The 15,762-nt window shown below is 35.6% G+C and overlaps 1 protein-coding gene across 1 annotated transcript in view; it reads left to right on the top strand.

Moving 5' to 3' along the window:
- Positions 1-374: 374 nt before the first annotated feature.
- LOC103274104 overlaps positions 375-15,762 on the top strand; it is a 242,774-nt gene continuing 227,386 nt past the window's right edge. The window contains exon 1 of the mRNA XM_021719309.1: positions 375-614. Coding sequence (XP_021574984.1) covers positions 375-614 — 240 coding nt within the window. The remainder of the gene's footprint in view (positions 615-15,762) is intronic.

Raw genomic sequence — 15,762 nt, 5'->3', positions numbered from 1 at the left:
TATGGTCTGTGATTACTTATTGCCCATATTCATCCACCCTAGATATCTTAAAAGTCATGCTGTGTGGTTCTTAGAAGTGTTGATTTCCTGTTAATTCTCTTATTATAATGGATGAATGGCCTCTGATGTCACAGATCATTAACATACCATGCTGAAAAATTGACTAAACTTTCCCTCCAGTCTGTCATCAGCAGGTTTGCCTTTTGACCCTGTAATCACACATCCTCTGTCCTCATCTGTTATCATTGCTAATACCTGACAATTACAGGTTGAGTAAAAATGATTGTCTACTCCCCCCCCCCCAAAAAAAAGTCCATTGTTGCTAATTGTCTGGTTTTACCTAGTTCCTGTGTAATTCAAGATCCCCACCTTTTATGGAAAGTAAACCATCTCCATCGCCCCAGCATCTTCAAATACGGATCAAATGTGTGAGGGGTCTCAAGGACAAGGTGCCCCAAGGCACTTACATCCTCAGCGTGTCGCTGCTTGGTCAACTGGGGAGCTGTGTCTTGCAGTGGTGGCAAATGGAGCAGCTGAAGACAAGAACACACTCAGTCAGGCATGATGGAAACTTCTATGATGTAGGGCTGTATTTCCATGAAAGCCTTTATGTGGTAAGCTGCCTGTGCATGCCTAGCTCCTTTTTTTTTTTTTTTAACTTAGCTACCCTGCTCTTCCGGTCTCCACCTTTCATCTCTATTCATGTAGCTTTAGATAATACATTTTGTGTAACAAACATAAATGTTTCATTCATTCATTTGGTCAGCATCCGTTATGTGCCTAGCACTGTTATGGGCCATATATGGATACCCTAAACCCTGTGTAAAATGGAAATTCCATCTTTATTTGCCAATAACATGTTGTATGGCTTCTTGTTATATAGTTTTTCCCCTTTTTAGGATGTGCAAGCCAAAAGATCACTGATGTGTGTATTTTGTATGTAATACATGCCTATATGTGGAGGCAGCTAGGGCCACTGTTTTTAGGTGAGAAACAGGCTTTAGGTAAGAAGAGAGTTGCAGGGACTGTTTGGGAAATATATGATGGGTATAAAGAAATGTGTTTACTATGTAAAGATGTTCTAGAGGAGACAATGCTGGGAGAGGAAGTGGTGAATAAGATTAGAGAGTGATCCTGGGTGCAAGAATGAGGGTAGGGGTCAGAGAGCATCAAGTTACCTGGGGAAGCAGGGAGGTAAAACACAGCATTCTCTGGAGTGTCAGCACTAGGTAGACTGTGCCTCCCAGGGAACTCTCGCCGAAAAAAAGGAAGACAAGGGACTGGATAGTTCCAGAACCTTCATGCAGATGCATTGGACGCTGACCATGGACACAGATTGTTTACAAAATTTGAATTGCCTTTTACACTGTTAATTTGAATTGCTAAATATATATGCACACACACACAAATCAATATAGGCATCATAGGGTAATATTTAACAAGAAAGTAATTTTCCTCTAAAATAGAAGTATACTTTCTTTCCTCATTTCCCCCTAGGTCTCGTATTTAAAAGTATACTGTTAATTAATTTTATTATGTGGTATTTCACTAAGGGTGGTAGTATACTCTTCATATGAATTTTTTTTTTAGAAAATGTATTTAATTTATTCTGACCATCACATGACCAGCTGACAAACTTAAATGGAAAAGACAGTTGTAAAAATTAGCAATTTTGTAAAGTAGATTTATAAACAACAATCCTGCTTTTTTTTTACCTCTATTAAATGACAAAAATCCAGGTTTTCAACCTTCGTTTTTCATCACCTTAACTTTATAGATATCTAAGACCCTTGAGGACAGTGGCTACTTTCCTTTTTTTTCTTTCTTTCTTTTCTTTTTCTTCCTGAGCAGCAACTCTATAATAAAGTGTAAGAACTGGAAAAAATAAAATATACAGCGTCAATAAAATCCAAACCATTGAATAATAGTGCCAAGTCCCAGATGGTCACTTTTTTTAAAAGAAGTTTTTAGGTGTTAATAACAAAAACAAAAAGAACAAAAAGCAAAAATTGGCCTGTTGATGAGAGCCAGGTACTAGACAGACATTTAATGAATGTTGCAGCTGTATGTAAGAAAACATTTTTCTTATCCATCCATGACTGAAGTCCCTACAACAAAAGACAAATTAACAAGAGAAAAGCATACAAACTTATTTAATCTAAGTTTCTTATGACATGAAAACCTTCAGAAGAAGAACAAACAGAAAAAAATGTGTATTTTTAGACTTAGGCTTGGTGAAGAGTGGACAATAGTGAAAGAAATATGATTGGAGGAAGCAAAAGATATAATCTCATTGTAATAAACTGGGGAATACCTTGAAAGGGCTGTTTGTTCAGAACCTTCTTGGAATGTTTGTGTCTTCAGTTCCTTTCCTCTGGGCATGCAAAGGGGACCTCTCACATGAAGATCTTATGACTTACTTCAGGGGAGATGGATGAGGGAAGATCAGAGTGATCTTCCCAGGTTTTATGACCTGCATCAGGGTAGAAGTGTGAGGGGAAGGTGAGAGTGACGTTCCTGCTTAATGTTTGGGTTAGCCAGTCCTGAACTCCATTACAGTTTAGCCCTAAGCTGTATCTACCTCTGCTTCAGACAGAGTTTGGAGGTGATAGTGATGATGGGAACAACAGAAGTGTTTGTAGAGTCTGTTGGTGGGAACACCAAAAGTTTCTTTGCAATAGACATTTAAACTCTTTCAGGGAAAGAATTATTCCTAAGGGAAAAGAGATCCCTAACAAGATTCATCCAGAGACCAAACAAGCCTGTTAGCTCATCTGTGAAATGAGTATAATGATGCCTGTCTACCAGATGCATGTGGGAAATGACTGAGTTGATGCTTGCAGAAATACACAGTGCCAATATATAGTAAGAATTCAGAAGCTTTTTGTATTATTATTGTTATACTTGCACTGTCTTTTTTGATAATGAAGACCAAAAATTCTTACCTGCTGGACTTTTCTTTTAATTAATATGATACATGCTTATATTTCAGATAACTTTCAAATTAACCTTTGGTTAAGAACAATGTAAGTTAACAAATTTTTTCCTTTAATAAGAGATCCCAAAGGCCTTGTTAAGAAACACGGAGTATATGTGAGGAGTGTTAGTCTAAGTTGGTTGTGGAGATGACTTTTCCAGTACGGAAGCCCACTGACAGCTGGAACCAGAACTTGAGGACAGGTACCAAGAATGTATCAGGTGTATATCAGCTCCTGAACTGAGGTCTTGGTTCTCACTATTTGCCTCAAAGAAATTTTAGCAATGTAGTGCTGGCTAAGAATTTAGTTAATGAGTTTAAAGAAAAGTCCAAGCAGTCTAATGGGAGATTGCATTCTTTTGGTACATTATAATCAAGTACCTAAAGTTTTAAAACATGAAGGTAGGCTACAAAAAATATCATTCACGGAGCTTGCTTTTTAGAGCCATCTGCATAAATAAGTAATTGAAAGTCAACATCAAGTGTTTTTATTATTATTATTTGTTTAGATGTCCATCCTGCTGGCTTCACCCATTAGAGTATGAAACATATCTATTGATACATCTGTTTCTTAGAGGATATTCCATATGAGCTGCTGAATGAGTGTCACAGAGTATGCAACAGACAAATTGCTGGGAGGGATCAAGATGAAGAAGAACATCACAGACATCTTTAGGGAGAAGAGTAGAACCGCTCAGAGACTTAGTTTTCAAAAATGTTCACAGTGTTAAAAACTACATCAAGACTTCAGGGAAAAGCAAAGGCTGGCAATTGCTCTAACAATAAAATATGTTTTCCCTTCCTGACAAACAGAACAAAAAGTATCTTGCACTAGTTGAAAAAGCAACCCCAAACTTTCTTCCCCTGTGTCAGAACCAAACAAACAAACAAAAAATAATTACCTCCTGCCACAGTCAAGGAAAATTTACTCTTTAACAGCCTGACAAAATGTCACTGAATTACATCCATCCCTTGGTAGCACCTAGCAAAATCCTGAATCCCCAAAGAAATACACTAAGTTATTTCACATTCAGTATATATAAGAAAGTACAAAATTTAGGGTGAAAACAAAAACAAGAAAAGTACCCAAACATCCAGAACTTGACAGGAAAGAGAAGTCATCTGAGACCTTTTTGCTTTCAGAATAAAAATGCTGTTGCTCAAAGTCCTGTTCATTTCACTGGGCTCTACCCAATAACATCAAGTTTTCTCACTAACCATACAATTCTGCCTGCCAGTCACTCTGCTGGTAGTTTATGGGAGACTGACGGCTAAAACAGTGAGTTTCCAAGGAAAGTAATTCTGTAATAAGAGGAAAATACAAAAAATAATATATATATGTGTGTGTGTATATATATATATATATATATATATATATATATATATGTTGTGTATGTAATTGATGCGGGAACATTTAAGATATCAATTTTATTACATTTTATTTCATTTTTTATTTCAGTACCTTTAGGGGTACAAACGGTTTTGGTTACATGAATGCATTATAAAGTGGTGAAGAAGTCTGAGCTTTAGGTGTGACTGTCACTCCCACTAGTGCACACTGTCCCCAATAGGTAATTTTGCATCATAGCTCTCTTCTCACCTCCCCATTTTCAGTCTCCGATGTCCATTATACCCTTCTATAAGCCTTTGAAGACGCTTAACTAATCCCACATATAAGTGAGAATGTGGTGTTTGGTTTTCCATTCCTGTGGTACTTCACTTAGGATGATGATCTTCAATTCCATCCAAGTGCTTGCAAAGGGCATTATTTTATTCTTTTTTATGACTGAATACATTCTCATTATCTACTGATCAATTGATGGGCATTTAGGTTGATTCCTCATCTTTGCAGGTGTGAATTGTGCTGCAATAAACATGTGAGTGCAGGTGTCTTTTTTGTATAGTGATCTCTGTTCTTTTGGGTGGATACCAAGTAATGGGATTACTGGATTGGATAGTAGATCTATTTTTAGTTCCTAGAGAAATCTTCATACTGACTTTTATAGAAGTTGTACTGATTTACATTCCTACCAACAGTGCATAAGCATTCTCCTTTCACCACATCTGCGCCAATATCTATTGTTTTTTTTATTTTTTAATAATGGCTATTCTGACTGGTATAAAAAGGTATGTCATTGTGGGAGAAAATATTTGCAAACTATATATTAAACAAAGGACTAATACCCAGAATCTATAAACAACTCAAATAAATCAGCAAGAAAAAAAAAAATCTCCATTTAAAAGTGGGCAAATGACATGAACAAATATCTCTCGAAAGGCGATATACGAATGACCAACAAAAATATGAAAAAATGCTCAACATTTATCATTACATTTTAAATATAAATGTAAGACAGCTCATTTCTAGTCTTACTCTACCAGTAGGAGAAATTGGCTTAAGTTTGTTTGAGAGTGTAGGGCAGTGGTATTGGATTAGGGGCCACCCAAATTACCTCATCTAGACTTCATTAAACCAAAAAAGAATCTTATCTCCAAATAAGATCAGATTGTGAGCTACATATCTTCTTCTAGGGGCCATAACTTAGCACATAACAGGTATATCCTTAGCAAAACTTTGCTAAAAGAACTAATAAAGAATAGTTTTCAAGTACAAGGAAGAATGTGGAGCTAATGACATCTTTGTATTGTTTTTGGAAATTTCTGTTTTAAAAATCTTGTAATTTTACAAAGGAATATTAAATAAATGGTATGTATTTTCTGTTAATTTTAAATAAAATATTAGACAGTTAAGAACATTTGAATACTAAACGAAAGAATAAGTGATCAGATAATTTGCATAATTAAATAATTATTTCTTCAACTAACCATAAAAGTTGTCATAATGTTGGGCTAAGGCATCACTACTTTTCACAAGACAAACAGCATATTTTGGAAATCACTATTTTAAATCATTTCATTTATAATTATCAGGATGACAAGTTATAGAAAACAATAATATAGGAAAATATTAAATTAGGAATATATTATGGGAAAATCGCACAGATCCTTTGCAAGTTTGGTGAAATATCTTACTCTCCTTTCAATTGGACTTGTTTCTAATACATTAACATAGATAAATAAATAGAACTTTTAGGTCTGCACAGAAGATTGAAAGATAAATGTGTTAAAATAATTTTTTTAAGTAAAGTAAGATACAAATTAAGTATTGTGATTGTTAGGTTCTTATAAGTGATTATCTCACATTATCAAGCTTTTTGGGTGATATTTTACAATATCATTATTGAACTTTGGCAGTGGTTTCTGAGTTGAAAGAACCTTCTATTAATTATTAGCTAGAACTGTTATGCTTGCAATTCTCATTTTTGTTGGGTGTGAGAATTGGTCAACTTAAAAAAAGAATACAACTAATAGGTTAAAGGAGCAAAAGCAGCAAAATTCAGGCAAAGAACATTGATTAATGAATTTTAAAAATTCTTAAAGGTCATGTACTTGAGTTTAGCTAAGCCTCAGGCAGATCTAATGAACAGGACCAGGGCCCTCTGTATGGAGTAGGTAACCCATGCTGACTCCAAATTTGCTGACATTACAGGGTTATTATTTCTGGAAGGATGTAGCATTCTGGAACAATTTCTCTAATGATTCCATTAAAACCATGGTTTCCTTCATGTAGGGTTACATGTTTCATTTTTCACATCACCCCACACCACAAAGAAAATAAAATCATGTCTCAGATTGAGTGTTTGTGTCAAAGAGGGGAAAAATCATTTAATTTTGATGGTACTTAGCCCCACTTTATTTAATAAGTACATCTGTATTTTTTGGATCATATGTCAGTATGTGAATTAAGATGTTAAATGACTACTAGTTTAAAGGCAAAAAATGATTTTGCTTACGCAAAAAATTAATGCAACCTTGAGGATTCCTTGAGGAAGAAATAAACAAATGCCACCACACGGATGGTCTTTAAAAACACTCTACATAGAGAAGGAGCTGTGGGAACAGGGATCTCAGAGAAGAGAATGTGACAATATAGGTTTCTAAATGACAGAATCACAGTGATTGGGCATTCATTAGTCCCTTACCTTCAAGAAGACCTGTTCTTTAATTATTTGTGATCAGATTAGGCTTTTCTTTTGAACAAGGGCAATAAAAAATTTTAATTACTAATACAAAATTTTAATTACTAATCTTTTGGTAATGCTATTGTAGAAAGTTTCTTTTTGTATATTTAAATCTAAAGAATAAATATTAGTGGCCAAGATGTGGTAGGATGGTGTTTAAGTGTGTGCTCTACAACATGACTTGAATTCTGGTTCCAAAATCTATCGAGTGATGGAATCAGAGCAGTTACTCAATCTGCCTGTGTCTCTGCTATCTCAACTGTACAATAGTCATCAGGAGAAGCTCTATCTCACTAAACTTATGATGTTACCACCAGTAGGGTACTGGACTAGAGTAAAAGTTATAGAGCAGTTCAGTACCTGACATGCTGAAGGACTAAAATATTTTTTTAAACTAAGAACAAATCAGCTGTCTAAACAAACAATAAACAAAACTCAAATATATACCTTAAATAAGGTTGGTTAACTGAAGTATGTTGTTATTATTTCTCTTCACAGTGTGTCCATGATTATATTGTATGAAAGGATAATTGAGCAATTGTGAACAGTATTTATATTTTGATATCTTAAGTCCTTCCTAAAACCAATGAAGTGTATTCAGACCAAGGTAGAAATGTGAAGTCTTCCATTTTCATTGATATCATGACATTTAACTTCAAACAAAATATGTGAGATAGACATTAATATTTTTATTTAACAGATAGGGAACTGAATTTGGGAGAAATAATTCGAATTATCCAAAATCATACAGCTTCCTAGGGCAATGGTGAGAATGAAACCCTTGCCTTATGACTCAGTACTCAGTTCTTGCTTTCTAACTCTAAAAAGGACGTTCCACTAACTTCGGCAGTGACCAATACCCCTAAGGCCATCATTAACTGAAATGATCTTTCCATCACATCACGTGATCTCCCCTCCCTTTTGAACCCATTTGGTGACTCCTCATTGCTCTTAGAATAAATCAAACCCCTTGCTATGGATTTCCATGAACTAAAAAGAACCCAATAACGTAGCTTCTGCCTCCTCCCACAGTTCTTACATCGAATAGAGCCAACCTCCCACTATACAGTCAACTACCCCTTCAGCTTGAGCTATGCTTAATTTCACACATCCTGCAAGTTCTGACATGCCACCAGGCATTTGTCCCTGGTGTGTGTTCACTCTGACTAACCCTTCAGAGTTTAAACTTAGTCACTTTTGCTATTGTTGATACACATTAATTAGCTCCAACAAGATTTTAGCTGTTTGAGGGAGGAAGCAATATTATATTTACCTTTGCGTTTTTCAGAGCACACAGTACTTGAACATAGTCGGTATTAAATAACTGCTTCTAAAATAACAAGAAAAGAAAATGTGATACTCTACTTATTGTGGTGCAAAAAGTTAAATGTATGTTCAATTGATTAAAAGATATGTACAGCTTCATGAAAAAAACAAACAATAAAAAAGTCAAGGAAATGCTGTGATGGTCCCAAAAGCCACACCTTGACACCAGTAGTTTCTAAAATGGAAATAGATCTGATAGAAGAAACAAATACATTCAGAGTTATTATATTAACATTACTTAAAAGTGGGAGTTTCATCATTAGTGGCAAGAAAATAGATATCAACATTTTATGGTTTTACTACTTCATCTTTATTTGATCTCTTTTCTCCTCTTTAGAAAAATAATATTTTAACGAAACATTTTCTATGAAAAGAAGTGAACTCATGAACTTATTTTCTTGAGGGATGAGCAAAATTGACAAAGCTCATTCTCAATAGAAAAGTGGATGGAAACTCTCTGGATGGCTTCTGAGAATTTCTGGAGTATTTAGGCTTGCAGGGGGACCTCTCCAAATGCTCCTGTTTGATGTCACGTAAACTGTCATCCTGATTTTTTTGAAGACCAAGCAAAAATTTCTCTGGATGACTTTTGGTATTTCCAGTGACAATAACTGTATTGGGTTTTCTTGTTATAGAAGACGAGTGTAGATTCTTAATGAAGAAAATCAAGAAATGTTAAAAATGTATGTGGAAGGTCTAGTTCTCGGCAAGCAGGTACTTCTTGTTTGAGAGCTTCAGTGACTGCATGCACACCGAACTTTCATGTTTTTAGACATGGCCATCTAACTTGGATTGATTCACTGGATATCCTAGTTTAGGCTGCTCTAATAAAATAGCGTAATATGACTGGCTTAAACAGATGCTTATTCTTCATAGTACTAGAGGTTGGGACGTACATGATTTAAATGCCAGAAGTCTCAGTTTTTGGTAAGATCCCTCCTTCTGGCTTGCAACTGACTCCCATCTCATTGTGTTTTCATGTGGCCTTTCTTCAGTATGAGTCCATGAAGAAAGAGTGACATCTTTGTCTTTCTCTTTTTATTAGGACTCTATTCCCACCCTCTAGACCTCATCAAAACCTATTTACCTCCCCAAAGTCCTACCTCCAAATACCATTACATAGGGGGTTAGGACTTTAACATATGAATTTTGGGGGACACACATTCAGTCAATCAGCCATATGTAAATAAGATTTAAGTTTAAAAAGTAAATACTCATTTCAAAGTTAGGAAAAATGCATACAATAGAAGAATCAAAGAAATATGAACATGTGGCAAGTAGCAATTCATCTTAGCTTGTTTGATTTCTGGGAAATCTTTCATATATGGTGTCAATTTAGATGGAAGTTGCCAAATTAGTCAAAGTTTGCTGCAATGTACATGGCTAAATAGACTCATTTATTCTGAATGTTTTGTTCACTCATTCAGTTACCAATAACTTTTTATGGAAGATTAAAGATAGATTGCTCCTCCTTCCATTGAAGAGAGATCTGTGTTTTCTCTCCAGAATTTGAGGGATTTTGTGACTGTTTGACCAATAGAATAGGATAGAAGTGATGCTGTATCCATTTCTGGGTTTAAGTTCAGGCTTTAAAGAGACTAGCAGCTTCCATTTTCTGATTTGTTGGTAATCTTGCTTTCAGAGCCTTGAATCATCATATAAAAAATCCAATAACCTGCTGAAGAGATCAGGCAGGTCAGGCCCTGTGACAGCAGGAGAGAGTGAGAGCAAGAGTGAGAGAGAAAGAAGGAGAAGGAGAAGAAGAAGAAAGAAGAGGAAGGAGGAGGAGGAGGAGAAAGAAAGAGAAACACTGCCTAGCCAAGTCTTCATTTGTCCTTGACAAAGAGACGAGCATGTGAGTGAAGCTGTCCTGGACCCTGAATTCCAGCCCAGCACCAGCTGAATGGCAGCACCAAGTAGCCCACTTGGTGCCACGTGGAGTTTATGAATCATTCTCCTGAGTTGTGCCTGAATTCCTGATCCTAATTGGGAAATATTGTAAATATTGTTATTTCCAGCCCCTACGTTTTTGACTAGTTTGTTATGCAGTAATAGATAGCTGAAGACCTCATTTAGTCTCTCTTTGTACCAAGTACTGTCTTAAGTGATGAGGGACAAGGTCAGGAGACTGCCCTTAAAATGCTCACGACCTGGGTAGTTTCCACAAATTGAACCTTGTGTGCTTTAAAGAAAAAATAAAAATCATCTCATGTCTATATTCAGTTTTAGATTACCCCAAGGATTTTGAGTGTTGAGTGAAATGGTTTGTCTTTTAGTTATGCCACGTGCATGCAAAAAATTAGAAGTAAGAGATGGAAATGGATCAATAGGGGATTGTTATGAACTGAATCATTGCCCCCCCCATTTATGTATTGAAGTCCTAATATCCTGTACCTCGGAATGTGACTCTATTTGGAGAAAGGATATTTAAAGAAGTGATCTTTAAAGTTAAAATGGGGTCCTTGGAGTGGGCACTAATCCAAACTGACTGGTGTCCTCATATGAAAAGTAGATAAGGACTCAGATACACACAGAGGGAAGATCATGTGAGGACACAGGAAGAAGACGCCATCTACAAGCCAAAGAGAGAGACCTTGGGAGAAATCATCCCTGTTCACACCTTGATTCTGGAACTCTAGTCTCTAGAATTGTAAGAACATACATTTCTGTTTTTTAAGCCATCCGATCTGTAGTACTTTGTTGTGGCAACTCTTTCAAAATACAGGGGCTCATGAAGAACTGGTGACAATACATTTTCTTTTTTTTTCTGGTGAAAAATAAGGAGCAACGAAAGACTTCTTTCTTTTAGAAATCGACTTGTGAAGCTGCTACCACTGAAATAATCTTAATTTGTGATAGGAAGGAGGTCTGACTCCCTTATGCCTTTGCTATAGTCACAACAGATACAAGAAGTTTTGGGTAGTTGTAGGGTACGCATCAGCATCTCAGAGAAAATCAGAGAAAATCTCACTTAAACTCCTTGCACTGTTAGACTATTTCATGAACCTATAGAATTTTTAAAAGTATATCACCCAGTTAATATTTATATATTAGAGTGACAAGGTGTCATTATTATACTAGCAGATGGGCACCATTTTTGTTTTACTGGAGGGAAATCCAATATGAATAAAATAGCAACTTTTCAAACATGACATTTAATCCATGCATGTAAATCAAACTGAGAATCTATTATTCATTATTAAAAGGGTGGCATATTTTTATTACACTGAGAATGAAACACAAATACTGTGAAAAATTTAGCGCCTTTTCTTGAAATTTTAAGACACTTATCATGCAGTCATCTAGCTGGGACTGGCACTCACTTTAAAATATAGCCATAAAATTAATAAGTTTGAAGTTTTATGCCTGAAAAAAAGATGCTCAATTTCAGTGAAATAGGCAAATTTATTTTTTATTTAAAGCTTCCTAAATACTTAAGATGGTCAAGTGCTTTGGTAATGTTCTAATTCCAATACATATATGAAGAATATAGTTCATATTCCTGTCATTATTAGTCACGACCACCATGTTCTTCCCTGAGGTGCTTTCTGAAAACTGCATATATCAGAAACTGATTAAAATGACCTAAAGTATTAATTCTTAAAATATGATGAACCCAACATTTTGCAAGAGGTTACTTTCTGTGTGACGTTTAATATCTAAGAATTGAAATGATTTTAATAACTCATAGGAAGGAGTGGTCTTAGGAAGACTGGAGCTGAGCATGATTGCTTTTATTGGTTATTGGTTATTACCGTTAATAATGGAGAGTCCTAGAGAATATATTATGCAGCTTGATAAAGTTTTCTGTTATATTAGTTGGAGGAAGGGTCTTTGTGTCAATTCTTGAAAGAAAGGTACTTCTGCTGCTTAAGGAGATCCCTAGATTTGTGAGAACCTTGATGGCAAATGGCTCTTCCTGAACAGTGCGGCAGTAGTCACTGACAGTTCATACTCTCAGCCATCGTCTTTCCTCATTTACTCCCTAACTCATTTCCCATTGTTACTGCATGTAAATTTCTCCAATCAAGGAAGAATATCCCACCACTTTTCCCCTCAACTCCACCAAAATAAGTAATAACTTGACCCAAAGTGTAGTAGTTATAAGCACATTTTTAGAGTGGGACTGACCAGAGTTGGGACGCTGGTTTTGCTACTTTCTGGCATTCAAAACTTTAGAAAAATTATTCTAAATCCTTGGACTCATTTTCTTCATCTGTAAAATGGGAATCTAATATCTAATCACAGGGATTTTATGAGTATTAAATAGTGTGATATATAAACTGCTTAGCATGATAGGTAGCATATTGGAAATAACTGGTTGCCATAATTGTTTTTATCTTTATAATAATGATTGTCCATGTAGGATGTTCTCTTATTTCCCCTGTAAGTTGACTTTTTTCAGCCCTACAAAATATTTTTTTTAAGAAGTCTTAGTTAATCTGTTCTTAATTTTCTCCTTTAAGAAAACTCAGTTTACACTAAATTTGATGCTGTTTTGCCTCCATTTCTTGTTACTGGGTGATGTGAGTGGTCTCAAGGCCATCTGTACAGAAAGTCACTTTATCATTGTATCACTTATTTGGCAGGAGAGGGAGAGTAACATTAATTGAGTGCTTGTAATAAGCCAAGTACATCACTATGCATTTAGTATACACTATCAATGCTAACTTCACACAACTTAATGCCTTTAAAACGTTAAACCTGTTTTGCAGATAAGACGAACTGAGGTGTTTGAGAGGAGTATTTGCTCAGATGTTTAAAGCTGAGATTCAAATCCACATGTGAATGACTCCTCAGTCAAACACCCAAGGTTTACAACCTGTCTTAAGGGAAGCAGTGAGAACTGATACATTGGGTTTCCCATAGTTGCAAATTACCCACCAATTTCCATAATTTTTCTTTGTATTTTTATCAGATTTGTTTCTCTTTCTAAAGCCAAACCGCTCTCTCTTTTCAGTACCTTTCTCCTGTCTCTCAAAGGACAGGCCCTGTATCATGTAGTAAATTAACACTGTGGTAGAAGGCTGCCACGTTGAATGACATTGCAGGTGGATACTTGATCTTAAGAATATTTGGCAGAATCAGAATGTAGGCTTCTGAGAATAGGGACTTGGGTGTGTTTTGTTCACTGCTGTATCACCAGCACCAGAAACATGGCTGTCTCAACAAATATTTTTAAAATAAATGAACAAATCCAAATATTCCAAAGAGTCACATTGCAGTCTTAAAAGAGACAACTACTGACTACATTTTACCTGAATTTTTTTAACTTAAGAATAATTTTGGTGTTTTATACAGATTCACATTATTATTTTATCGGAAATGCTTTCATAATGCTATAAATCCATCTATGTCCTTTGTGTCTGTTCTCTACATCTGTTCACATCCAACGTATTCAGAGTTAAGAATGCCCTAGTTACAAAATAGTAGTTGGCATGCAATTCAACAATCAAATCATTTTGAATTCTCTGAAGGGGAGGAACTTGTTTCTATATTTGAACTCACTCACATTCAGAGGGAATATGTTTTAATATTTTGACATCTATACAAAATGCCTTACAATTACTTTTAAGGCATTAATTTTCATATGAACACCAAGTGAAGTCACGAAGGACTGAGTAGGACAAAGAATTTCTCCAAGGTTACATAGCCTGTTAATTGCAAGATAGGCCTGGCTATCTTTTCCCATCATTTGCCTCATACGTATACCAAGCCGTAGTCAATGACTTAGTTCTGATGAGGCGCTCAAAGTTTATGGTGGTGGCAGTGATTTATGGTCGAACGAAAGCATCAGTAAACTCAAGGACTTATAAAGATCAGTTTAGCAAACAGTAAATCAGATCGTTTCAAGTCTCCGGTTAAGATTTTTCATTGTATTTAAAGTAAAATCAAAATTCCTTACTTGGGCTTTCAAACCTTATATGCCTTCCTTTAATTCTCTACTTTTATTGCATCCGACTTTTTTGCTTATGTATTTTATTCCCACCTCATTTTCATTCTCTGAACACACAGGGCTCATTTTTCACCATGGGTCCACTGAATTTATTGCTGCTTCTGGTCTAGTCAACTTTTTCCTCATATCTTGACATGACAGTTCTCAGGGTAAGGGCTTCCTTAGACAAGAGGTTCTTCACAGAATAGCCTCCTCCTCTAATCATTTTCTAGTCCATCACTGTTTGTTTTTATTATTTCAATATTGATTGTGACAGGTTAAGCATTTATCACTACTGATAAGGTCTTTTTTATTTGTTGATTGCTTATTTCCTTTCCCACCAGACTATAGCTCATGAGAATGGGAGGCTTGTTTGTCTTACTCAATTATTTTTATACTCTGTGCCAAAAAACGTGTCAAGCACAAAAGTGGAGATTTAATAAATGTATGGGCATGCGTGAATGATTGGAGAGAAACACCAGACTAGAATATGGTTTCTGATAATCAAATAGATGATTCAGTAGCTAGAGAAACATGAACAAGTTCATTATTTCCTAAATTTTTTTCTTCAGTCACCTGTGAAATGGGCTAATGTCAACAGCCTAGTGGGACGGATATGTAGGTCATATGTTGATAATGTGTAAGTAAGAGTCTGTAAAATATAAAATGCTGCACAGGCACTAAATTCATTCCTAGATATCGATGGTATAAAAATGGGCTGCCCAAAGGGAAATGTTGATGAGCAATTATTGCCAAAAATTTTCTCCTTTCTGAATGATATATTTGCTTGCTCCTAGTAAAACCATTTGTGGTTAATTTGTTGGTCTTTGATCTAATCAGGCTGCAGATGTTCAGAAATGCCATCTTTTTGTGCATTGCGGCTCACTCACTGGGGTTTGTAAAAGTAATGGGCTGTGCCCAATTTTTCCCCAATGTGTTCAACTCTCAGGGACAGTGAAGGGAAAGATCTATCTATCTTTTGTCTAACAAGGAAGACTGAAAAGAAAATTCAACTTCTTGTTTTCACAGTCAAAAAAAAAAAAAAAGTTAGGGAAAAGGGAGAATCCCAGAACTGAATTTTCTAAATTAAAATATTCAATTAGATTTTTTTTCTATCTCTCTAGAGTGAAATATACTTAGTTGAACATTTGAGTAGCATGTGAAGAAATGAGTTATGACATATTGAGGTTGAGGTCAGGTAACAGAATTGCAATATAATGAGATGACATACCATATATTTCCTCTTGATTTCAGTCATGTTTGATAGAAAATGGTGGAAAGGTCATGTTGTTAACCAGTCATTATTCAGCTATGACTCATTTCAGTTTTAGACAGAAATGTAGTTGTCCTAAGCAGTGGAAGTCAATCAGACATAGGATCAAGGATTCACAAAACTGTCTGCCTTCTCTTTGCATCAGTATTGGGTGGTGATTCTCAAAGTA

Source organism: Carlito syrichta, unplaced genomic scaffold (genome assembly GCF_000164805.1).
Source record: "Carlito syrichta isolate Samal-C Ts95f unplaced genomic scaffold, Tarsius_syrichta-2.0.1 Scaffold314379, whole genome shotgun sequence".
NCBI classification, from domain to species: domain Eukaryota; kingdom Metazoa; phylum Chordata; class Mammalia; order Primates; family Tarsiidae; genus Carlito; species Carlito syrichta.
This window is presented reverse-complemented; position numbering and strand designations above follow the sequence as displayed.